This window comes from Cololabis saira, chromosome 2 (assembly GCF_033807715.1).
Source record: "Cololabis saira isolate AMF1-May2022 chromosome 2, fColSai1.1, whole genome shotgun sequence".
Classification (NCBI taxonomy): Eukaryota; Metazoa; Chordata; class Actinopteri; order Beloniformes; family Belonidae; genus Cololabis; species Cololabis saira.
Genome location: NC_084588.1, coordinates 28,222,455 through 28,249,670, shown reverse-complemented (window position 1 = coordinate 28,249,670; position 27,216 = coordinate 28,222,455). Strand labels below are relative to the sequence as shown.

Genomic DNA, 27,216 nt, shown 5'->3' with positions numbered 1-27,216 from the left:
CTACAGCCGGTAACAAACCCATTTTTTTTTTGCCTTTTTTTGGGGGGGTGGGGGGATTTTGCCGTCGTAGTAAAACGGACTCCGTGCATCTCTTCTCCGTGCAGACGCGAACGCATCTCCAGTACGCAGTGAACGTCTCCTCCTCACTGTTGCGTTCACTGTCGTCTGTGAACACCGCCACTCGCGCAGAAGCGGCGCTGCTCGCTCAGACCTGCGCCTATTCAGAAGACCACAAAGCGGAAAAAGACCCTTTCCTTCGCGATTTTCAGAATCATCAACGTTTATTTCCTTTTATTTTTGAAAATTAAACCCCTCGACGAGTAGGTTCTGCAACACGGGCCTCGTTGTGAGTTGTTGGAGAGAATCTGCAGAGGCGATCAGCATGACAGCGTGACAATGGTGCAAGGCTGTTGAGGCTGCAGGATGAGGCGTTGTGGGAGGTTTTCCTGACTTTTGGGGGGAATGAGTTCTTTGGGAGAGCAGTCACCGAGAACTCTAGTGGCTCATATAAAATATTTTCGACTTGAAAATATTTGCACTCTGCGTCTGGGCCATGATAACCTCTGGTACCTCGTCCGGTCCGCACTGAGCGCACCTCTCTCCTCCCGCATCAGCCGCAGCGCGTCTCTAATTGGAGCCGCTCTGAGCGTCTTTAATTGATGGAGCTCGTCCAGCACGGACACTGACCGCGCCGCAGTCCTGCTCTGGTTGGATGTTTATTGTCTTTCTCTGGTGTTCGTCTGCGTTTGTGTGATCCCTCGGACCCTTTCACCATCATGCCGGTGAGCGCGCTGCCCCGCGGCGGCATCGGCGGCATCGGCGGCCCGGGATCCCTGAGCCCGGCGTCGCTGTCCCGCAGCCTGTCCCGGCTCCGGGAGTTCCGCACCCGCACCAGGATCATGCTGGCCCTGGGGGTCTCTCAGATGGTGCTGGGGAGCCTCATCCTGGCCGTCAGCTTCGCTGCTCTGGCTCTCACCACCTCACCCAGAGTCCGGCACTCATGCCCCTTCTGGGCAGGTTTCTCTGTGAGTATAGCTCCTGCAAGAAATCACACAATGCTTCTGCATCAAGTTCCATTATCCACCATCCTAAAGCAGTGGCGTCAATTCAGTGGAAGCTAAGGTATGGCAGGGTTACGAGTCACAGAACTTAACTAGAGTATCAATCAACATGTCCAGCAAATACTCATCACAGAAGTATATGTATCTGTGTGGTTAAGAAAATTGGAACTTTTTCAAATGCAGTCTCATTCACTGCAAAAACTCAAAATCTTACCAGGATTATTTGTCTTATTTCTAGTTAAAATGTCTAATTTTTAGTCAAAAAATCTCATTACACTTAAAACAAGAGTCATCACCAGAAAAATAACTTGTTATTTGACCATTTTCACCTGTTTCAAGTAAATTTTCACTTGAAATAAGTAGAAAAATCTGCCAGTGGGACAAGATTTATCTTCTCATTACAAAATATTGTTCCACTGGCAGATTTTTCTACTTATTTTAAGTGAAAATCTACTTGAAACAGGTGAAAATGGTTGTTTTTGAGTCTTGTCTTAGATGTAATGAGATTTTTTTTGACTAAAAATTAGACATTTTAACTAGAAATAAGACAAATATTCTTGTTAAGATTTTGAGTTTTTGCAGTGTATAATAACTAGTGAAATCGATCATGTTGTTATGATTTGCATTTGTAGTTATTCTATATGTATTAAGTAATAGAATAATAGGTGCGGCGGCTGCCATACCTTGCCATACCCAATTGACGCCCCTGTCCTAAAGTAAGATCAAAACTTAAAAAGCATTTTCTAACGTTTAAATATGTCAGTTACATGATTTTAGAGTTTAGAAACCTTAGAAAATGAAGCTTCAACTTAATTGTTGGTTGCAGTTTTAGGAGAAACCAATTTACCATTACATCCAGGTAAATTAAATGAGCTTTCTGTCTGTTTTGTGAAGGACAGAGGTCATATTTTGCAAGTGTGAAAGTGTGAAGCTACACATGCAACACACACACACACACACACACACACACACACACACACACACACACACACACACACACACACACACAGATGAGGATATCTGAATCATGTTTGCCTTTGTGAGTTCAGGAGGATCAGTTTGGAGAAGTCCTCACTCCTCACTGAGATGTCGGGGTTCTTCACGTGAAACGGTTGTGCTGGTTGCTGTAAATATTTATGAATGCTCACATCCTTGATTTCCTGCCAGAGACTCGGAGCAGGACTGATCCATTAATTATAGAGGCAGCGGGGCATGAGTGCAGGGGTGAGGGGAGGTCTGTGCCACAAGGGCCATCTGTGTGTGTGTGTGTGTGTGTGTGTGTGTGTGTGTGTGTGTGTGTGTGTGTGTGTGTGTGTGTGTGTGTGTGTGTGTGTGTGTGTGTGTGTGTGTGTGTGTGTGTGTGTGTGTGTGTGTGAATGAGAGAAAAAGCAATGTGCCTTTGTCTCGGGGCCTGTTTCTGTGGGCGTGTATAGTTACAGGGGAGCACCGCGTAACCACAGGGGTCAGCGTTCAAAGGTCAGTGCAGTGCCTGAGGTTGATTGGTCAAATGTCTGTGCAGACAGTGTTTAAGGTCAGTCAGCCTAGTCTGACTCTGACTGTGTGTTAGCTTTAGGCACTGAAACATGATACGGCCTTACGCTCGCTTGAAGACATCAGCAGCCGATATTTACTTCTTTACTCCGTCCTGGGTACACAGTTGTTAGAGTTTTGTAATCAATTATACCAGGAGGAGCAATTAACTTAAAAATGAAATTATAATTAGGTGTCTCCTGTCAACACAAAGACAAACGGGTATGAGTGGGTTCAGGGTTAGGAGAATTAATTCAACTTTTTGTTGAAGCATGTGATGGCGGGAGTACAGAAAAAAAAAAGGCTGGGAAAAGTTCCCACGCCATCTCTAAAGAGTGTGCACTGCACAAGTGCACAGTCAGACAAACTGTTGCCGAACAACAAAGATCTTTCTAAAACAATAACGACTATTGTATAATAATGTGCGCAAGTTGATGTAGATTTTTGATCATGAGCCGATCTTATAGACTGACTGTTTACATTATATGTAGCGAGGGATCAGATCTGATCTTTGTCCTTGCTGACGTCCCCTCATCATCATCGTTGCTGTGGTAACCTATAGAAGGGATGTAAACATACTGAAAGGTGGGGAAGAGGCTTTGCTGCTGTTGCAAATGGTGCAAATTGTCTGCATGTCACAAGTAAAATGCCAGAAGTGGAGGAGGGTTTATCCTCTGAACCAATCACTTCCCTTTACTTTCCTTTACAAAGTCATTGTTTGTGTCATTATGCAAATGACACAAAAGACTCTTTGAAATCCTATTTGAGCGACCAGACCGTTTAGATTGAGATCTGTTAAAATCCGATTGGGAATGTCATTTGAGACTAGCTCTGGGGTTTCTTGCTTTTCAGATTGTCAGCATGTATATCTCGATGTGATCCATCCGGAAAATTGAACATGGGAAGTCTGAACTTAGGCTAACAGTCCATGAGAGCACATAGGAATCCAAACAGGTAACTCATAATAATGACCTTTCTCACACAGACATGCATTAATGTTCCGTGTCAGAAAGGACTGCTAGTAGAAAGCCGCTCGAAACCACCAGATATGAATTATACAAGTGGATTCAAAAGGAAAGTGTCAAGACATCATTTAGTGAGTTGAATCTCGGAGAAAAAAAGTTGTCCATCAAGGCACGTTTCAAAGCTCAAGAGTCCTTCTACCAGAGGACCCTTCATGAAAAATACTGTCAAGCTGGTCGTCTAGATTGGCTCCTCCTGACTCCGACTTCCTGGAAATGTTATGCAGCAAGCAGTTCATGAGAGGAAACCCACCAACATCTATGTTAGTTTAAGTGAGGATAATGACGGTGAAGGTTTTTAGCAAATAAATCCTTTTCCTCAACAAATGAATGACTAACTAGGTCATAATATTTTAGTGTTAACGTGTAATCTGTCCATTTTTAGTATTTACGTAAAAATGTGAGGAGAACCACAGGTCAGAGTGGTGCCAAAATCCAAATAACGTGGTGGAGACGAGCTCTCCATCTGGTGAATCTGAGAATGGCTGTGATTTAACCAAAAACAATCAGATGGCAGGAGTCACTTTGAAATATTACGAGCTCTCGAAGGGTCCAGAAAAAGCTCTGGATGACTAAAACATTTCTAGACTTTGTTTGGGTTAAGATGAATCATCTGCATCTGAAATGGGTCAAACTTCTTGCAGCTCACTGAATCTCTGCTGGCATAATTATTCCTAATTTTAGAGAAGAGAGGTCTTTCTCCTGCTCAGGTGGTGAGCTAAATGTGTGGAAATAGAAAGGATGACATGGTTCCACATGTGAGCACGTGCTCGAGTCTCTTTGGAGTGAAAATGCCCGCGTGAACCAGTAAACGGACGACCGTCAGGTTCTCCAGCGAGTGAATCAGTTCATGTTGAATTCTGAGGCTTTTGTAGTGCATTTCCTGCTGTTTTGGTCAGCTCACCTAATAAGGAGAACAAAAACAAACCCTAAACTCATGCACGTATTTGTGTGTGTGCGTGCCGTTACTCTGGAACGTCATTAATGATGTGACTGGCGGTGTGGGGGTTTCATCACAGCTGCAGTGAGAGAAGGCATAGTCTTTGCTTCCCACTCAGAGCAATCACTGCTGAGCTCAGCGTGGCTGTCCCTCCTCCTCCACCACACACACACACACACACACACACACACACACACACACACACGCTCGGAAACATGAACACACATATTCCATCTTTCTGTTTTGCATATCAATGAAACTGTCTCCCTGATCCAGATTTATCACACTTGGGATGAAAACACATTTTTACAGCCTTGATGTTCAGATCTCTGTGTTGGACATCACAATATCACACACAATTTCCTGGCCAAAAAAAGACTAATCCTGCGAATATTGTACTCTTTCTGGCCGCGTAACTCTCCTCCAATGCTTCGGCTCAGAACACAGAGAGATGGTTTCTTGCTGTGGATGAAAACGCCGGCGACAGGCGATGACACTGGCCTGCAACGATGAGCTGTGTAACGTTTTCAGACTGCACAAAAGGGCAGATCACCGGCTGCTCCCAAATCACAACACCTTTTCAGGTTTCTGGGCAAACGTAGGAGGCGATGCGTCTGAAAGAGCCAGAGGGGCAGTGTTGACATCCGTGTGCCTCTCCACGAGTTAAGACTGGAGTGTCCACATTGGAAAAGATAAATATACACACCTTACAGTACACAAACAAGTGCATGTGTAAATCCACCACAAGGTGTTACGGCACTTTTTTCGTTTACAAATTCAGACCCTTTGCTTCACTGTGATTATTTTTTTTCTCTCGTTCCCTTGAGTTCCCAGAAAAGGATTTACTCTTCATTTTCCTCCCCCACCTTCCGTGTTGTGCTAAAGAAGATTTTTCTTCTTTCCCTTTGTGTGTGTGTGTGCATCCTCTTTAAAAAAGTAACACTCCAAATACCCAAATCTAAAGACTGGGTCATTCAGTCTTCAGACTGCACTGTTGATGTTTGTTGAGAGGCAGCTCTTTCTGTGCTGCGTTTCCAGCATCAACCGTCAGCAGATTCTCTGCTAATCTGCTCAAGTGTGTGAATTTGTGTGTGTGTGTTTAAACGGAAGTGTTTTCTACGTGCTTGTCCTGTTATAGGGGGCTCTGCGGTAAAATATTTCAACATTTGTTGAGTGAATTTGTACTGAGCGCAAGGGCAAAGCTACTGTTCTGTTTTGCTGTTTGAAAGACATTTATTTTTTTTTTTTTTATTTATTATTTTTTTACAGAAATGTTGTCTGATCTCCACCACTCGAACAAGTGTCATACAGTCAGCTTGGCGGCTTTTTGTGTAATGCCGATGACAGAAAAGAGACATGAACTCACAGCCCTGCTTCCCTAAGAGGTTAGATATATATCAGCTACACTGAACCGGCCAAACATGAGAAGAATGGCCGCTGTTTCTTAACGTTTGACTCCAGAACAATTATAGCTGCTGTCACGACTCTAGACTCAAATTTTTTGTTAGATTTTAGTCTTGATTCTGAATACAAAGATTGTTTTATTCCTTCTGTCTTGAGCCATTTGGTACTGTTTTTCCCCTTTCATCTTAAAAATTCTGAAGAGAATTCAGAATAGAGATAGATACCTAGAAAAGCAGACAAGAATGCCCCAAAAGTTCATAAATATTTATTAATTTTTTCCTTTGCTGTGCTTTTCCAGCAAGCTATTGTGAATTGTGCTTAATTAACAGGCTTATTAGGCCCATTCTGTAGCCTAGCAACAGGTCTTAAGATGCAACATGCATGTATCCACACCCATAAGCTCATCATAACCATGTTCTGCAGCATTGACCTGAAGTTGTCAAGATTAGAGATGAAAAAGCCTTGTGTCTGTTACAGTATTTATTAAAAATGCAGAGCTTGTTGTGTCACTCAGGACTCAAAGGGTGTGGCCTTTCAATTTTATGAGTTTTCCAGCTTTTTCTTTTTTTTTGGGTCATATTTTTCTATTTTTTGTACCTTACATGCAACTAAAACCCCCCCTTTGGCATGAAGGAGTCAGAGCCAGGGGTACAGTTGTTTTAGTTAAATGGTACAGTCGGAAAAAATCTCCAGAGTCTTCATATTTATGAAAATGGAAAGCCAAAGCATAAAAACATCTTCATTCAGCATGAGTTACAGCATGAGTTGTGAAAAGACTGCTAACTGTGTCTGCTGTCCTGAGCACTCTGAGCTCCAAATACGATTTGTTATTCCTCCGTATGGGATGGATGGATGGATGGATGGATGGATGGATGGATGGATGGATGGATGGATGGATGGATGGATGGATGGATGGATGGATGGATGGAGCGAGCAAGCGAGCTCCAGCAGTACTCATTTCAAACTAAATTTGGGGTTATGGTAGTAAGATCATGGATGGTGGATTCAACCAGAATGAATGTAAGTTAATGTTGGTTTGGATCTCAGCACGAGCCAGACTCATGGAGTCCTGGAGGCTTCAAGGCTGCAGTCAAGACATCTGAGTATTATCTATCCGAGGACCCTGGCTGTGCCAGTCCTCGTTCCAGCCCCGGCATCACTCGTTTCAGATGCTGTTTTGGGAAAGATGGATGAACAGATTTGATCACAATCACCTTGTCTGACTCCCACACAAAGAAAACAAAAAAATAGATCTGACTGCTTACATCAGGGGTAGGCAATTCCGGTCCTCGAGGGCCGGTGTCCTGCATGTTTTAGATGTTTCCCTGCTTTAACACACCTGATTCTAATTAATCATCGTCATCAGCTTGTCATCCAGGGCTGCACAATTCTGTTAATGACACAGGTACTTTTATCACGGTGTGCTGAAGCAGGGTAACATCTAAGACAGGGGTCCTCAACCCTGGTCCTCGAGGGCCGGTGTCCTGCATGTTTTAGATGTTTCCCTGCTTTAACACACCTGATTCTAATTAATCATCGTCATCAGCTTTTCATCCAGGGCTGCACAATTCTGTTGATGACACAGTCACTTGTATCACGGTGCAATGAAGCAGGGAAACATCTAAAACCTGCAGGGACACCGGCCCTCGAGGACCAGGGTTGAGGACCCCTGATCTAAGACATGCAGGACACCGGCCCTCGATGACCGGAATTGCCTACCCCTGGCTTACATGAAACGCCTGAAGACGAACATTGACTTAAGAGTCATTTACACATTCATACGCTAACATTCTCCTCCACATTACACATTAGAGCCAACACTACAGACAATTCTGTTGATTGCAAACCCTTTTTCCGGTGATAAGTAGTGTTGCAATAACAAGGCCGCTGAACACAAAGTAAAAACCCTGTCTATAAACAACACCTGGTGCTAAATGAATAAAGTCTGTGAATATGTGAGGTACAGTGACACTGACTTCATCAATCGCACCAATACGATTATATTCAATAGATAAGTATGTTCTGGATAAAAAGCATAGGTGTCATTTACTCGGGGGACACGTGTGGTAGTTTCCTGGTACAGCTGTGCTGACTGATGTGTCCCAGTGATTTCTATAGTGATGTAGTAGCTGGTTTGGTTCATGACAACTGTGTCTGGACTGGAAGTGATGAGTGCCATTTGTGCAGTCGACAATGTTGTGCATTTTATGAGGTTTTAATTTGGAAGGTTGCATCTGTGGCTTTGCAGAAAAATCAGAACAACTTCTCCAGACCACTTAAAAAGGGCTTGTTCAGCTTTCTTTAACAGCTATGTCTCTTCAATCTACAACAAATTTCACACATTTTAGATGTGCTTGAGCCTAATTTTAGATGAGAGAAGAAAAACATAAACAACAGTGACTGGACTTGGCGCGGATTTCCATTGAAATGAATACACACACATAAACACAGAAACAAGAGTGATATTCTAGTTGTATTTGTCTTTGAAACCTTAAAACGTTCAAGGGAAAAACATCCATCAATTCAGCAGGTTACAGCCTTGAGGCCACACTAACTTCAGCGTTTATGGATGAGAGCTGCACGAGAATTCTGAAGTACAGAAAGTCGCTTCATCACCAGTTAGCTTTGGAAAAGCTCCTGCAAAAATTAGCATTTTTACTCCCCCCTGATCAGCATTTGTAATGGGAGAGTAAATAGAAGACTGTGCTGTAGATGTTACTGAACCTCTTCTGAAGTTGTTGCTGCATAATTCACCACAAAAATGAAGACTATGAGGTGCTTCTTTGAATGTAGTCATGGTGAAAACCAGGCAGGCTTCTCGCCGTGTGTGCCGTGCTTGGAAAGCTCTGAAAAAGCGGCTTGGGTCGTGTTTCCAGGGCTGCAGAGTGGAGGAGGTTAAGGAAGCACAGGTTGTGGAAGAAGCTCGGAGCAAATCGTTTTCCACGCGGGACACCCACAGAAGAAGAAGGCATCTTTTCGTTATATTAAAGGAGCTTGAGGCAGGATTTATGAAAAAAATTCATATACGTTTTAAGTTTTCTAGTAATAATGTCAGATGAAGCGTTCCAAACCAAAAAGAATGAGCCCTCTAGTGTATCTCTCCGTTGCGTTGAACAGGCTGTGTGCTGCAAAATGTGCTGCAATTCCGGGCCCGAATTTCCCGCGCTGTCCTGCGGATGTGACGTCAAATGACGCTGCATGCGCGTTCTCCCCGTTCTCCCCGTTCTCCCGTGCCGGCTTCACTGTTGGTTGCAGTACCCCCGACAGCGGTCGTGGCGAAGGTGGCGCTAATGAGTCTCATTTCTTAATAGGAGCCTTATGCTCCTTTAAAGTCACAACTGTGCATTATGTAATTACATCATGAGTTTGCCCAGCAGCCTCTTATAATTTGAGTCTTGCATCATGCAGCGCAGCAAAGGAACTGTCCTTGGACTTTAACACAGAGGTCCAGGATGTTGTTTTGATGCAGCCATACTCCCAGCTGTCAGGACGTGGCTCCTCGGCTGCTGGGTTCATCTTCTCAGCTCAGATCAGACCGAGGCCGTGGTCAGCAGACATGCTCCGAGTCCAGGCCCCTCCTGGCTTCTTTGCCCTCTCTTCAATCTCACACTAGCCCCTTTCACACAGAGATTCCGCAATATTGGTGTAAAGAAGTCCTGCCAATACGCCGCCTTTGTTGGTTCACACAGAACCATACAACGCCGGCATAACGCCGCTCCCGTCTGTAAATTCACACAGCATGCCGGCGTTCCGCAATCAGAGGCGTGACGACAGCGTCAGCGTCTAGTGGCATGCCGGCATGCCGGCTGTGTCATTCACACAGACCCCGTTTCGGCTCTGTGACTACCTCCGCTGCCGGCTTATTGGTGGGGCCACTTGGCCCCCCCATTCCGCCTCCGTGACTTTCACACAGAACAGCGAGGCGGCTTAAAGGCGCAACGTTCCCGCCTCGAACTGGCTGTGTGAAAGGGGCTACTGATTAGCTAATAAGATGGACTCCCATCAATTATCCAACTCCTGATATTTCCGAGTAGATTTCAGCAGCAGTGACCTCACTTTTGCGTTTCACGCAGGCGTCGTGGTGTGATGATGTCATGCAGTTTTAGCGCCCAGTCCGTCCAGAGGTGTTGCTGAACTGTTGTAATTCACTTCCCTTCTGGACCTTTCCATAATAAGTAAGTAGACACTCAGCCTGCTGCTACTGATTACTCTGAGGACCCTCCAGTGAGTCTTGCACCCCCCCTCCACCACAGTGAGCATCATAATGGTGAAGGGAACAGCGTGTCCTTGCTACCATTTCTTTGACACACAAAGTGTGGGCTAATATTTCAAGTTGTCAACTTCATTTAAGTCCCTCTCTTGACGGGCTCCGCCACATTGTGAATCTCCTTCACTGCTCGTACCACTGTTATTTTTGGGTCATTTGTGATCTCTGTTCAGGAGCAGGTTGAGCTTCTTTTCTCCGTTTCATGTCTTTCTGATGCACATCATCCCTTATGTCTAGCTCCTCCTTGTAATTTGTTCCCTTCTTTTCTGACACATTGATGCAGAAGGAGTGTAAATGCAGATGCAGTGAGGATGGTGGTGGTGAGGTGATGGAGGGTGCACGCACATTCCCCTGAAATAAATGTGAGCTGGGAACACTGTAGAGCTGCTTTGTTCAGTAAAAAGAGGTTTTCCTTCAACATGGAGATCCTCTGTGGACGTCCTGACCCCAGAACCAGTGGTTCCAAATGAAAGATGAAAGAAAACTCACACTTGATTATTTTGCTCGGATGACAAAAAACACGCTCATGTAATTTAAAGCGGGCGTCTCATTAGAGGGTCTCAGGTGGAAGCAATCAGAGCCGAGCTAATGCACAGCTGGGAGCCTGGGTTTCCTTGTTAAAAAGATATTACTGTAATATGAGACAATTAAAAATGAAAAATTTGTTGACTTCAGAAGTTTGACATGTGCTAACTTTTTCTGTTAGTGTAGTTTTAAAGCAGTCTGTCATGTGATTATGTGATGATCAGGGTTGACAACATGGTGGCATCATTAGTGAGTTTATGAAATAAATAAAAAATAAATAATAATAAAACAAATTGAAAAAACAAAATAAGAAAAACTTTTACAAAAATTCCAAAACTACTATAACTCTGGACAAAAGACCAAAACAAAATCGGTGTATTTCTGATTCTTTGGTTTTTCTGTTTCAAACTACAAGAAACAGAAGAACTCAAAAGAAATTAAAAGATTCAGTCTGCTTTTTTCTTTATTTCAAATTTTAAACTAATAGTAAAAAAAAAAAAAAAGTTGAAAACAGGACGTGTACGAGGTACCTCCTCCTCAGCTGAAATAAAAATAAATAAATAAATAAAAACGTATCATTGTGCCACTTGAGCTCTGGCATTGCCACAGCACTGGGTTGTAACGCTTCCCTGCGAGTGTTCTTGACATTTTGAATTGTCCCTCACTGATTCCTTCATCATATCAACAAACAACAAATCAAATTTCTTCCTGCCAGATACACAAGAAGGGTGTCGGGTTCGACTGAGCTTTGGCACAGTTCTCCTGTGATAATGACATGACAGTGGTGGGTGTAAATGCTCTGTAGAGGTGACACGCTACCTTTACTTGCTTTTTTTTGGGGGGGGGAGGTAGCATATGTCCACAACCACACTAATACAATACTTGCCAGATTCAGCCTCCATCTCTCCCACTTCTCTCTAGGCTATTTTCTGAGGTCAGTCACACCGATACATAGCGTTTTCTCTATTTTACAAAGCATCTGGCAAAAATCAGTGTGCTTGGAGTCAATCACTCTTCTGTTTTTTTTAAAGCCAGGTTTCTACCAAGATGCTACATTGCTGTTGCCAGTGTAATGCCAACTAGGATTTAAGTTTAGCCGCTATTCCTCGGATGACCACTCGGGGTCGGCTCCAAAAGCAAGTCGATCAACACTCCCATGTGAAAATCAGAAATTCCATTCATGAATTAGAGCTGTAATTTTTTTGAGGATGGAGGGCATAGCCAGTGTCTAGCTGTCATCACTTTAGCTACTCAACTGGGGGTGTCCAGTTCTTCTTATACAGTCCATTCTTTCTACAGAACCAAGAAAATCCCAGCCAATGACCAACACGGGGACACTGTTGAAATAAAATCTGTTCTCACTGCTCATCTCCATCACTGGAGGACAATATTCACATCAACACGGCACCATCTATTTTTAGTGTGATCATCACACTTTGAAGACGTGTTGATCACTGGAAGTGTGACCATAGTATGTGACAGAATTATATATATGTGTGTGTGTGTGTGTGTGTGTGTGTGTGTGTGTGTGTGTGTGTGTGTGTGTGTGTGTGTGTGTGTGTGTGTGTGTGTGTGTGTGTGTGTGTGTGTGTGTGTATTATTTAAATCTTTTAATATAAAAACGTATATTTTCACCTTTATATTTCAGTCTGGATAAGAGAATGATAAATTCTCCCATTGCTGGTGCTCACTGTGAATAAAATGCTTAATAACACTAAAATGAGAAGTACATTTACTATAAGAAAATTTAACAAGTTTACTAACATTTCTGAGAGAAGTAAAAAATATAAATAAAAACCTCACAATATCATTCCAAGCAGTGTTTTCTGACTGGAGGGCATCTTTAAGATTACCGGAATGATCAAACGCATATCTGTGCTTGCACATGTGAGCATCTCTGCAAACTCTTTTGTATTCAGAGACACTTGTGCACACCCAGTTGCACACACATAAAACACAAACAGCCTCCATTATGCATAATTCTGATCTTTGAAGTGTGAAGCTGGTTGATGTGGGATGAAAGCTGCAGGTTTTTTTGTATTCCTGGACATCGTCGGACCTGGGATGATGGATGCAATTGGCACCGGATGGACAGATAGGAACACGAGGTCATGTGTTTGGGGAGACAGTGCTGTGCTTAAGATGCAAGGAAGCTATTATTTTCTGTGCATATGTCGCAGATTTCTGACAGGAATCTTCCTTTTCTTTCCTCTGTTGACTCTATTGTGTCTGCGCGTTGGTCTGAACCGCAGCGTGGGACATGTCAGACACTGCTCGATGCCGCACTTCTTTACAAACTGCTTCAGCCCGGCCACCAGTAGGTCTGCTTGCAGACTGTTGAATAGGAAAAGTCCAGTGGGGTTGAGCTTAGCTCAGAGGGAGGGAAACAATCAGAGGCCAATGTCTCACAAAATGAAACGTTTCCATTGTTGGTGTTAAGATGTTCCGCTCGCAGGTGGTGCAACTGTGAGACACCTGCGGTTACGTATAATAAACAACTGTATTCATGTCAACTTTTACAGGAAACTACAGCTTTATGAAGAAGAATGGTCTTTCATTTGGACTGAAAGGATAGTTTTCAACCGTTAGAGAAGAGATAGACGTTTATTTCTTCCCTCTCGCTTTGACCTGGGCAAACATGTTTGCAGAGGTTTTTCTTTAATAAAGAGCTTTTCCGCAGCGTGCTGCAACAGGTCGTCATCAGTGTGATGGTGTGATAGTAGAACTCATACAGACGGGGCTTTGTTGATGTGTTTGCCTTCTATCCACTACCTGCAATTGAGCTGTAGCTTCTTCCTGTTGCAACAAAGCTGACTGTGGACCATCCCTGCTGCTTTCTGTGGCTGATCAATGGAAAAGCCCGCTGACTCGAGCCTCTCTTTGTTCTATGATTAGCCCCCAGTGTTGAGCTGGATGGTGCTTTTTATGTGCACATACGAGGGAGGGGAGGGCACAGGTGTGTGAATGCATCTGTGTTTTTGTCTTTTTGGGGAGTGAATAGATATAAAGCTTAGCCGTACAGTCTGTCCCTTATCCGGTGGAATGAGGCACTGAACAAAAGTTCTCCATGTATATGAAGATGGTCGCAGTTGGATCACTTATAATAGCAGACTTCCTAACATGATGCACTGTTTAATATTCCTATTTTTAATATTTCTGCTGCTTGTATGCAAGTGGTGTTCCTTGTTTCAGCAATGGACCGTTCACTTGTCAAGGGTGCAACCCTCGGTTCTTACTCGATGACAGCTGGGATACGCTTCAGTGGACCCCTGTGACCCCGAGTGGGATTAAAGCAGGTAGAGATAATGAATGGATATCAACAACCTCAAGACAACAAGTCGCTCTATCAAAAGACACACATGCACAAACTTGTACACGCAGCAGGGGAGGCTTTCAAATCAGAGAGCTCATGCATTGGGAAGCAGCTGTGTGCTCTGGTAAGAGCAAACCTACGCAAATATATCCTCATGTAGAAAACTGCTGAAAACAATGCTGCATTGCCATATGTTGACCCTTAAATGCAAATTTACTCACAATCTTTTGCAGAACGTTGCAGAACTTTTACAAGTTGGGCCACCTTTGTCACTTTACACATATTTGAACTGTTTTACTGTATATCCACTTTTTTTGTCAGAAAGAGGGCAGCACCCTTAGTTTGAGTTCAGGGTCACATATCAATTAGGTAGTTGGAGCTTGAAGAGAAATCGCATTAAACTGGACCTTACTCGAAAGAGCACAACATTTTGGGTGAGGGAACGATGCAGCCGCCGTCCATACCGCTGCACCTCCTCACCAATGTGTCCTCGGGATTCCCCGTTTACTGGACCGGAGTTTGTGGTCAGATGGGATCGGCGCAAGCTGTCATTCCTTAAAAGATAAGTATAGAAATTAACTTTTAATTTGTGAATAAATATCTTAGAACCTCACTTTTTTCTCCACATGTATTTAAAAGTTCAATTCTGAGTATTTTTTCCTTTTTTCCCCGTTTTTGTCACCTTGAGTCAGCCTAAAAGGCTGTTTGTAAGTCCAGGTTGTGTAAAGGTCCAGAGGAAATCAGACAAACCAGAAAGTCAGTCGAATCAGACATACCTACAAAAGAGAGTTAAAAAATCTATTGGTTATTTTCAGAAATGTTTGCATCAGGAAATCTGTCTGTTTGGAATCACAAACTTTGAAGATGAATTCTTTGTATCAGAGGTCAAACCTTTAACAGCAGGTAATGGCACGAAAAAGGTCACTAGATCAGAGTTCAGTAGACAACACACACACTAACACACACACTCCTGCAGCATCTGGCAGTGATCAGATTTGTCACCTAATGCATAATGTCGTCACCATTGTCTCCCAGCGTAGTCCCATGGGCTAATCTTAAAGCCATTCTTCACGTTATTAACCAGATTGATGTGTTTCCTGGTGGACTCCTGCTCCTCTTGTTCATCAGTACGATGGGGCCGGCAACAGCGAGACAAACCAATAAGTTCAACCCTCGACGTTTTCCATGGACTTTGTAAGTGAAAACAGAAAAACGAAGGTGGTGAGGGAGAGAACAAAGCGCAGGACTGATCGATCTGACACTCTCATACATCTGCCTTTTAGAGCAGCTTCATACAATCAAAACTCCCCACAAAAGTTAAGTGGGAACCGATTTTTCTTCCCACATTTGAGATTTCCTCCTTTGTAGCATCTCCTCCACCTCTCCGCCAGCAGTCTTTCAGTACATGTGTGATGGATGTTTCTCTTTATAACCTACCACACAAGTAAATGCCAGCGTTTTATTTTCAAAAATAAGAATGTAATTCTATCCATGTTGTGTATCTCTGGGTTTTTGGAGAGATCGGTATTCACCCGCTGTTTTGTGTGTGTGTGTATGGGGGGGGAGGGGGGTGTAATTTTATTCAGACTGTCTTCAGGGAAATTAGATTGTGAGTTAGATTGTAATATACAATGAAAGAGCGAGAGAAGGCAATTAATACCGAAGTAAACTGACACTAAAAATCACTGCAGATTTGAATCCTCCGCTGCAGAATGGTTGGTAAGTAGGTGTTTGCTCAGCTCAGCGGAGGCCAGCTGCACCCGGGCCATCGGCTCCTCCCTCACGTTGATACTTAAGCTCCCTCCTTCTCACCTCTTCAGACTGTTTCTTTTGGCTCGGTCTCATCTTGGTTAGCACGCCTCATCCCCCAGCCACCCGTTCTTAATATCTGCTGGGGGTTTTTTTGTTGATCCGACTCGCTGCCCGTTGATGTCCCTGGAGGTTATTCCTCTGCAGACGCTTCAGCTCAAGCTGTTGAGATTGCACTTTTCAATTCTGGGGGTGGGTGTGCAGTTCCCCTTTGACAAGGGAGGCTGTGGGTCATCTTAACGTTTGATTTTATTCTGACAGGGATTTTTTTTTCCTTCTATACGGCACAGCAGTCAAACATTTCTACTTTATTAGCGGGAACCCCTCCTTCGGCGCAGGTTTCTATCCACACCACAGCACTGCAGTGCGAAACCTAAAAATATGCTGCTCAGGGGCTTTTTTTTCACTACAGTCCAACTGTGCTTAGTAAGCGAGGACCAGAGCCAGGAAGCTTTCTGCATGAACACTGTGTGTATTAGAGTGTCTTTTACAGCTGAGGAGACTACTTGATAGAAAGAAAGAAATAGCTTATGATTTTCTTTTGTATCTGATTGTTTGATTTAACAAGCAAATGAATACATTTTTCATTGAAATTGTAGTGTTTCTTTTCAGTTTGACATCATTATGAGAGCATATTGCTCTTATAAATCAGACAAAACAAGCACTTTTAACAAAATTATTGTGATTCTTTGGAAGCTGTGATGAGCCCTTTTGTTTCTGGATGAAATTCTAGACATTAAATTATTGACTGAAAATATATTTGCCAGATGGATTATGATTCAGATGATTGATGGTTGCACCCAGTCACTTTTAATTTATTCTGTTGAACATTTTGAGAAGGGATGTAGAGACTTTTCTTGGGCACTTGGAGGTTTAATGTTTTCAATTTTCCTTCTTAGTGGGACTCTCTCACCGTGCCATAGAGCTACCATAAAGGAGGTTGCAGGCATGAAATTGGACAGCTATCCAGCTTTCAGAGTATAACGCTGCTGCGCTGGAGGCTTTTGCAGGCTGATAAAATGTGGGTGCTTCTCTAACTGTGTCATTTTCCTGGCCAAGAGATACTCAGAAGGTATCGCAGAGCCGACTTTCAATAAAACAAGTTGCATCTGCGTCACATAAAGCATTTTGGAGATGAAACAAACAAAGAAAACCCTCGAACAGGCATTCGCGACAATCAGATCCAGAACACCCAGAAACGTACTTGTTGCGTTGTGAAGCTTCCAGCTTTAAGCAGCTCTTTCCTGATTGCTCACTTCCCTTGCTGTTAGTCTCATGAAAACAAGAACAACAACAACATTAACACACTCAAGAATAAGAAAAGGAAGAAATAAAACAGCTTTGAATCCATGATGACACATACGGATACAACCACAAGCTGTTAACAATTACAACATGAAAATAGAAACTGTTGTTGCTCAGTATCAACTCTGATTATGCCCCTGTCAAGGTTGGTTACTGTGGCAACCAAAGACAGTTACTATGGCTAGTTGCCAGTCAGCAGCATGAAAGTGGGAAGGGAATAGAGGAGGGTGTGTGTGTGTGTGTGTGTGTGTGTGTGTGTGTGTGTGTGTGTGTGTGTGTGTGTGTGTGTGTGTGTGTGTGTGTGTGTGTGTGTGTGTGTGTGTGTGTGTGTGTGTGTGTGTGTGTGTGTGTGTGTGTGTGTGTGTGTGTACTTTCCTCCCTCTGTTGTCTACACGAATGAGATTTAGGTTGACGAAGATGCTTGTAAAGCAGAAGATCAGAGTGATGGGGAGGCTTGTCACGGGTGAAATGACAGACAGGCTGCGAGAGACTGCGAGCAAGAAATATGAAAGCAACGCGACAACAAAGGGCTCAGAGAAAAGTGACTTCTGTTGGTGGAACGAGGACGGAGAGTGAAATGCTCTGGTTGAAGTCAGTTACAGCTGTGGTTCAGTGACAGGTCTGGCTCTTCTGTTTCCCTCTCATTAGTTGGTACTAATGGCAGACATAAGCAGTGTTTTGCCAGTCTTAGCTTATATGCACAAACGTTTGATTGTGCGTGCTTTTGAGACAGTTTTTTTTTTTAAATATTTTTATCCCGATTTTTTCTCCATTTTATCACCCAGTGCTCCTACCTAAGTCAGTTCTGGACATTGCTCATCCTCTACCAACCCCGGGAGGGCCCTGCACTGAGCTCAGGTCTCCTCCTTAACCTGAGGAGTGAGCAGGCCGCTTCTTTTCACCAGGCAGGGTGGGGCTTCTCCGGCCGGACGTAGCGCGTGGAAGGATCACGTTATTCCCTCCAGATCCTCCCCACCAAAGGGAACACGGGGAGAACATGCAAACTCCACACAGAAAGGCCCTTTTGCCAACCCCACCCAGGGTGTGGGTGCTGAGTGTGTGTTAAGTTCCCCCATGACTTCACAGCCCCGGCGAGAATTGAACCCAGGACCTTCTAGCTGTGCAGCTCTGTGCGGCTCTGCGGCTGCACTACCAGCTGCGCCACCTTCCCCCCTAGTATGGTTTTTTTCTTGCACCCAGCAGTGTGATCAAACCAAGGGACGATGGTTGCTGGTGACACCCAGCATCACACTTGTACATCCTTAAATAACTTGCCTAACCAGGACAGGAAACTCTCTAATATGTTTTGGCCCAGAGACATGCTGCACACTGCACAGAATACTGTATAACATATTACAATAAAGTCTGTTCAGGGTGCACAGTTTGCAGTTTCCCCTCTCTCTCTATGCTGAGACACACTTGTTTGAAATTAGTGAGGATCGTTCTCCCCACTTGTTTGTATCTTCTCCGGTTGTGCATATCTTTTAGTCAGCAGTGTGAGCTCGCAGGGCTGCTGTACGATCCTTCACTGCAGGCTCTCACTCTGTGTTAAACCCGGGTAACGCTGAGTGCATCTGAAGGTGAACGCATCTTGTTCATAAAAGAGGATATAACATTTGTCTGATGCTTTCAAAGCTGTCATTATTCAGGCTGGAAGGAAAAACACAAATGTATTCTTCCTGCGAGTGCGCTGACAGAATTAACTGTTGATAAGACACAGACATCCAAGCTATTTAATATTACATCATATTCAACTTAAACTTTGTGCCTGACGTCTGAATCCTTCAGAGCGACCTGGTTGGTGCAGGGGTTGATCAGAACACAAGTGCAGACGTTGGCACGTGTCCTTGTGTGGACGATGCAGCTGGCGAACAGCTGGAGTCGTGAGACAACAGAGAGCATGTGGGCTTCAGACGAGGATGGCTGCCGTCCTTTTGAAACATGACATGTGAGGATCTGATGAAAATGTCACGCTGTCAGAAGAAGCCAGGGCACTTTGTTCTCCAAAAAGAACCGACAAACATGATGAGATTATTTAGCCGGGATGATAAAAAATACCTTTGAGTGACTGCGTCCGTTGACTTTGCAGTTCAAAAGCTGACACGGTCTTGTCATCAGATTTGAGTGGGACAGACCAGCAAGAAAGGTTCACTTGTGCTGCCCAAGATAATAATATAATTGTAATAGTGTTGAAGAGCTTGGCAGCACCACTTAAAGTAACCGCGGCCAAGTTTATGAATGTTACATACATGTTACATTGCTGACACAGTTACACCACAAAAGCAGCCCCTCTAGAAATAAGCCTAATATACCTAAATATAGTCCAAATTGCCTTATTTTACCAAAAATATATTTGCTAATGGGATAAGAAAAGTTTTCTTGGCTAGAATTCTTCAAACTAGCAAAGTAGTTCTACATTTCTTGAAACAAGGGTTTGTGCTTTTTTAGAAATGAATTTTTGCGGCGAAATGAAAAACTTTGGCTCGTTGTTACTGTTTGAACGCACCTTTTTTAATCTATGTAATGATAGAGGAATGAAGGGAATCATAAAATTGTCCATTTGGTAGCCTATGTCACTGTAGTGGGGAAAAAACCCAAGGAGCGCAAACTATTGTCTCATATTCTCCAAAAATCAGATGTAGTGGCTCCCAGAGCCCTGATCAAAAGCCGCAGATGTTAACTCATGGCCACTGCACAAAGTGTGAACGTCACAGGTTTTTGTGACAGCACATGCAACCTAATTTGGTGAAAATTTGATTTACCTTAACAGAGACACTCAACAGAATGCAGTTGTTACGCTGGTAGTCAAATAGTAGACTTGTTGATCAATAGAAAAACAATTCAGGATAACTAATGAATCGTTGGTTATCTTACTGTAAATGCTGCTTTCATTGGATTTCCCCTCGCGAGAAAACCCAGAGTGCGCTGACTGAGCAGCCAACCATAATGAGAACTCCACACAAGTCTCACACATCAGTTCAGTGGTCAGTCCTCACCCTCCACACCAGACTGTTCACTCTCCCTGAATTACCTGCTCTGCCTCCCAACTCTGGAGAAAACTGGAGAACCACGGTTTAAAAAGTTTTTCAAATAAACTTTTACTCTACTACTATGTACATTGTGCGTGCTTTGGCAGCTTCCCTAGTTGTTCATGAGGATGTTCTCCGTCTATCATGTACAGTACAGACCAAAAATGTGGACCATACCTGTCAAGTTTTGGATTTAAAAATACGGAACATTTTTCGCCGCTGTCCCACCAGCCCAACCGAGGTCCAGTATCTTACATTTCAAGACAGATTTACGAGAAATCCAAAATAACTACCTGTCAACCACTTACAAACTACAATTATGTGCTCAGAATCTGATGGGCAAACCTTTGTTGACACTGAAAGGCTGTGGACATTCCTATGTATGTAATTTCTATAATAGAGCCTAAATGAAAACAAAAAAGTGAATTATTTATTTTAAATATTTTCAGTTTATATACACATTGATTGTCTTCAAGTGAAACCTTTACATTTTCTTTTCATTTGTCATTTCCACTCATATGGCTCTCTGGCGCCGCGCTGGTCCTGCTGACGGACATCGGTCCTTCCCCCGTGAGAGACACTAAAAACGCAGTTACAAATCTTTCAGAGCGGGTAACTGAGCCCCATCCTCTTCCTCTTTAGGAAAGTAAATTTGGTTTCCCATTTTTAGAGATATTTACAAGAAGTCTTCGCTTTTTTAGCAGAAATGTCTTCTCTCTCGTTACACCCATCCATCTCTGATTTGTTGTTCCGAGTCTGTTCCAGTTGTCGCCACTAACCTCGCCAGAACTGCCACCCAAGGTTCAGCAGGGGGCAATTATTGCAAGTCTAGTGACAATTCAGTGTGCAGTTTAAAAATTATTATATTATAAAACGGGAAATTTACGGGAAAATACTAATACAGGAGGAAGGCGGGAAAGAGGACTGAAATACGGTAGTTTCCCGGCCATAACGGGAAACTTGACAGGTATGATTTGGACACACCTTCTCATTCAAACAAACGGAGAAGTGTGTCCAAACCTTTGGTCTATACTGTATCTGATTGGCTTACACTGCAAAAAACGGACCCCTCTAAGAAATAAGCCTAATAATAGTCCTAAATTTAGTCAAAAAAGGGTAAAGAAACTTTTTTACTAGAATTCTTAAAAATATCAAAATAGTCTTCCAGTTTTCTTGAAAGAAGTCATTTTCACTTTCTTAGAGCAGAATTTTTGCAGCGTAAGGATTCGCCATTAAGCTGTAAAGTTTCATGTACTCATCGCTGCAGAGAGGCAGCTGGTTTGACATGAGATAAGGTGACACTCCCTGCTGTAGTGGACGTGTTCACCATTTGGATTACAGGGATAATCTCTTGAATATTTGGAAATATGCTGCCTGAATCCCTTTTGACCTCTACAGCGATGTGATCAGTCTGCGTGTGCCATCCAGCCGGTCCTGGGTTTCTTTCTTTTTGTGGGTGTGTTTATGTACAAATGTATGTGTGTGTGTTGTTCATATGCTTTTATGCACAAGGAAAAGATGGTTTGGCCTTTCCTGTGTATTTTGAGTTATTGCTTAAACTAAGATGCGGTGATGTGATCTTGGCCTTTGATTTGATCAATAGACAAAATTACCGCAGCCCCTCTAAAGACCAATATTGTTATGTAGTAATGGAAATGCACTGCCACATCAGCAACGCTTTCCACCAAAGTAATCCACATTGATTTGTGGGACCACTTTGATAAATTGAGGGGGTGTTAGGTTTCATGCTGGTCCATTGCGCAGTGCACACTTCTCTCTGTGAGCTTCTGCTGGACTGTTTGAATTAAAGTCCCTGGATAGGTTTACAGGATAACCCTCTTTAAGGCCATGTGGGAAAAGAAGAAAAATGATTAAAAGTTTGTGTTTTAGCCTGATAGAGCCTTTGTTTTCTAATCGGGGTTGCTCTAGCCAGGGGATGCTTGATCATCAATGAATTACTGTCATATGCAAATGACTAGTTTCTGACAGAAAAATAGCGTGGGGGCTCATTTCTGCATTCATTTGTTGCAGGGATGACACCTAGCAATATGGGATTCATAGTTGAGAAAAAAGATGTTTCTTTCTTTCTTTTTCTTTCCTAGAATTTGGAGGGTAATGCAGTGGGAGCTCCAGTAGGTGGGATTTGTTTTATTGTTGGTGCAGCTGTGACCCAAAGCTTTTATTCAGTAGGGGGAAGGTGTTTTCAGAGATAAAGACACTAAAATACCGAACACAGAGCCGGTGGGCAATCCAGCTGACATTTAACTTATGCGCCCAGTAATGCTTTATTCAGGTATTTTGCAGACAACATTGTGCTTGGACAGAAATTAATTGGGCCAGAAATGCCCTTGAAAATTAATTACATAGCCATGAAATTAAAAAAAAAGGAAAAAAGAAAAGAAAAAGAGGGCAAACAATATACAACTGCAAGGAGCCAGTAGAACAAAACGTTGACTTCAAGTGAAGCAGCTCTGGCTTAAAAAAAATAAAAAAATATATAAAATAATAGAAATATTGTATCTGCCAAATGAAAACCTAGAATAGAGACATGGGGAATCAGAATAACAATTTTCTGTCAAGAGTAGTTGTAATAACCTGGAAATTACTGCAAATGTAGGTGTAAATATTTTGAATATATGAATACAAAACAGAGAGCTGTGCTAATACTAATGCCCACAAACCTCAGTGGACTGGTGCTGCTCCTCCACAGCGGTGTGTCTGGCCGTCGTACAGAAGACAAATACTTCAGGTTATTGCTGCTTAAAGTGGTTTTAGAAGGCATTTAATCAGACGGTGTGCTTATCTTTTATTGATGGATACTTTTGCTTGATAACATGAGTATTACATTAGAGTAAGTGTTGCCTCACAGTACAACCTTCAGGCACACCTCCAGAGGGTGATACATCCTCCTGGAGGTCTCCTTTATTAGGGCCCGAGCACTTGCAGTGCGAAGGCCCTATTGTAATTGCAGGAATTATTCTTCTTCTTCTTCTTCTTATTGTTCTGACAAAAGGAAAGCCTTTTTGCCCCCCTAAACGTGCCCAAAAAGTCACCAAATTTTGCATGCAAGTCAGGCCTGGCAAAAAATTTGATATTTAATGGTTTGCATTAATGGGCGTGGCAAAATGGCTCAACAGCGCCCCCTTGAAAACTTTGTGCCTCAAGCCCCACAATGCGGTTTGTCGTACATGCACGAAAATCGGTACAGACCTGTATCATGGCGCAACTTAAAGAAAAGTCTCTGGGCGTCATGTCGAGAAACCGAACAGGAAGTCGGCCATTTTGAATTAATCGTGTCATTTTGGCGAAATTTATGCCTTCCTTCGGCAGTTAATACGGCCCGAACCGTAATGTGCCCCCAAGTGTGTTATACATCAAAATGTGCGTCTCCGTCCTCCGACACCACGCATTACTTTTCTCTTTCAAAAGCGTTACCGTGGCGACGCTAGACACCAAAAAGCGTGCCCACCCTTCATCTGATTGGTTCAGACAGAAAAAACTTTACGCCTCAAGCCCCATAATACGCTTTGACGTACATGAACGAAAATCGCTACACACCTGTATCAGTACACAACTTAGAGAAAAGTCTCTTGGCGCCGTGGCCGAAACCGAACAGGAAGTCGGCCATTTTGAACATTCTGAATTAATCGCGTAATTTTGGAGCAATTTATGCCATTCCTTCGAGAATTAATACGGCCCGAACCGTAACGTGCACCTAGGTGTGTTATACATCAAAATGTGCGTCTCCATCCTGCGACTACACGCATTACTTTTCTCTTTCAAAAGTGTTACCGTGGCGACGCTAGACGCCAACAAGCGCACCCCCCCTTCATCTGATTGGTCCATATTTGATAGTTCCCCAAAAGGCACCAAATTTGGCACGCAAGCCAGGCCTGGTGATAAATTTGATATTTGATGGTTTGCATTAATGGGCGTGGCAAAATGGCTCAACAGCGCCCCCCGGAAAACTTTGTGCCTCAAGCCCCACAATACGGTTTGATGTACATGCACGAAAATCGCTACACACCTGTATCATGGCGCAACTTAAAGAAAAGTCTCTTGGAGCCATGGCCGAAACCGAACAGGAAGTCGGCCATTTTGAAATCTGATTGGTCCATATTTGATAGTTCTCCAAAAGTCACCAAATTTGGCATGCAAGACAGACTTGGCAATAAATTTGATATTTCATGGTTTGCATTAATGGGCGTGGCCTAACGGCTCAACAGCGCCCCCTAGAAAACTTTTCTCTGCCATAACTTTTGAATGGTTTGACATAGGAAGTTGTGGGTGGTGTCATGGGACTCTGTATGGAGTCCTTGAGCTTCGTTGGCCTTAATTAGCCCCGCCCCTTCTTCTGATTGGTTGTCCCGATTTTCTGCTATAACTTTTGAATGGTTTGACATAGAGAGTCGTGGGTGGTGTCATCAGATTCTTTATGGAGTCCTTGACCTTCATTGGCCTGAATTAGCCCCGCCCCTTCTTCTGATTGGTTGTCCTTTTTTTATAATAAAATCGCCGCGAGCCGCCAGTCGCTCTCGCGCTGACTCCCGCTTCCTGATTCAAACGTCTGCCGGCCCCGCCCCCTGACCAATCAGTGGCAAGTAGGGTGATAACGGCCCCGCCCCCCGACCAATCAGTGGCGAGTAGGGTGATGACGGCCCCGCCCCCCGACCAATCAGTGGCGAGTAGGGTGATGACGGCCCCGCCCCCTGACCAATCAGTGGCGAGTAGGGTGATGACGGCCCCGCCCCCCGACCAATCAGTGGCGAGTAGGGTTATGACGGCCCCGCCCCCCGAGCAATCAGTGGCGAGTAGGGTGATGACGGCCCCGCCCCCTGACCAATCAGTGGCGAGTAGGGTGATGACGGCCCCGCCCCCGACCAATCAGTGGCGAGTAGGGTGATGACGGCCCCGCCCCCTGACCAATCAGTGGCGAGTAGGGTGATGACGGCCCCGCCCCCCGACCAATCAGTGGCGAATAGGGTTATGACGGCCCCGCCCCCCGAGCAATCAGTGGCGAGTAGGGTGATGACGGCCCCGCCCCCTGACCAATCAGTGGCGAGTAGGGTGATGACGGCCCCGCCCCCGACCAATCAGTGGCGAGTAGGGTGATGACGGGCCCGCCCCCTTACCAATCAGCTCCCTGTAATGTGGTGACCTCACAAATATTCCCGGCTCAGCCCGGTTACAACCTTGGCAGAATGGTTACAGAAAAAGTAATAATTAAAATAGTAGGGTTTTACTAATATTTATAACTTACAAATATTTAAAAAATTAGGAAAAAAAAGTTCCAGACATTTTATCGCTATGTTGGTCTGTCCTAAGCCAGTAGGTCAAATGAAAGGAATAGCTGAGACTTAGCTCAGCCAGATTATTGCAGTCTTTGGTGCCAGAGGTCGAGAGTTCAAGCCTACCATTTTTTGTGTTTTTTTTACATCAAAATGTTCGTCTCTGTACTGTGACGACGCACATTACTTTTCTCTTTCAAAAGTGTTACCGTGGCGACGCTAGACGCCAAAAGGCGCGCCCCCCCTTCATCTGATTGGTCCATATTTGATAGTTCTCCAAAAGTCACCAAATGTTGCATGCAAGCCAGGCCTGGCGATACATTTGATATTTCATGGTTTGCATTAATGGGCGTGGCCTAACGGCTCAACAGTGCCCCCTAGAATATTTTTCTCTGCCATAACTTTTGAATGGTTTCACATAGAGAGTCGTGGGTGGTGTCATGGGACTCTGTAATGAGTCCTTAAGCTTCGTTGGCCTTAATTAGCCCCGCCCCTTCTTCTGATTGGTTGTCCCTTTTTTCTGCTATAACTTTTTAATGGTTTGACATAGAGAGTCGTGGGTGGTGTCATTTCTGATATGCTTATGGGGGGCGGTGGACGTGAGTGCGAGGGCCCGTTCATCGCTGCTTGCAGCTTTAATTATCATTATTGTTTTCATTTGAATAGTTCTCTCTGAAAGATTATCTTCCAACAACCCCTTTCACTGCCATATTTTAACGAAAATTAAAACCGAGGAAGTGTCCTTGGAGGAGCCTGTGAAAATCATTGATGAGTCAGAGTCATTATCTACTCTTCTATTCATTTCCTTTTTTTTTGTCCGCTTCAATCCTATTCAGGGTCAGGGGCCAGCTGAAGCCTTTCTTAGGCTGTGTGCTGAATTTATAGAAAGCTGGCACTACAAGATAACATTTTTAAAATGAAAGAGAGCTGATGATATAACAGCATGCAAAACGTAGTAGCGGTTCTGATCTTAAACAGAGCACCGAGTCTAAAGATGCTCTTCTCCTCAGTTCACCTCTGATCCATGAAAAGAAAAACATTTTGCATACAGTTTTGAACTTGCCATTTTAATCCTCATTTATGCACATCAACATTCAGGTTTGAAAAGATCAGACCCTGAAAATGTCACAATGTTTTTTATTTCATTATTTTTTCTTTGAAAAGAAAGTTACAAGAAGATAATGACTCAGTTCGGTATACATTACATGGAGAGATCATTTCAGAGGAATTAAATCACTGAGGTTGCTTAAAAAAAAAGCCAGTAAAACCAAAACAGACAAAATAAGCGGTGAATGCTCAGATGTCAAGTTAGTTTCCTGCTCTTCTGCCATTTACAGGTTTGTTGTCTTTCTGAGACTGAGCTGGCTGAACTCTTTCTCAGGTATATGAAGCGACGGTTGACCCTGATGAGCAGTAGTCACACATGAGCGACTTGGTGGATCTGCAGTGATTCCAGTGATGGCGATGCCACCGTCATGCAGACCAATGGCTCCACTTTCCTCGGGTCACGGTTGGCCGTGTAGATGTGTAAGCATGAGAGAATGACCTTGTTCTTTGGCTCTGTTAAAGCTGGTGATCATATATTATTTAGGAGTGGACAGAGGGTTTTTGTGCTGCTGCTCAACTAAACAACATGATCTCACCGCAGACTGTATGAAAGCATAACAACTGTGTTTGAAGCAGGATGAGGACCCAAACTGGGTAAACTAAGTGTTTAATTAAA

At 43.7% G+C, this 27,216-nt stretch overlaps 1 protein-coding gene across 2 annotated transcripts in view; it reads left to right on the top strand.

Moving 5' to 3' along the window:
- Window positions 1-188: 188 nt before the first annotated feature.
- fam189a1 (family with sequence similarity 189 member A1) overlaps window positions 189-27,216 on the top strand; it is a 118,510-nt gene continuing 91,482 nt past the window's right edge. For both annotated transcript variants that reach the window (XM_061742373.1, XM_061742364.1), the window contains exon 1: window positions 189-1,025. In XM_061742373.1, the coding sequence (XP_061598357.1) occupies window positions 777-1,025 (249 nt within the window). In that variant the 5' untranslated portion in view covers window positions 189-776. The remainder of the gene's footprint in view (window positions 1,026-27,216) is intronic.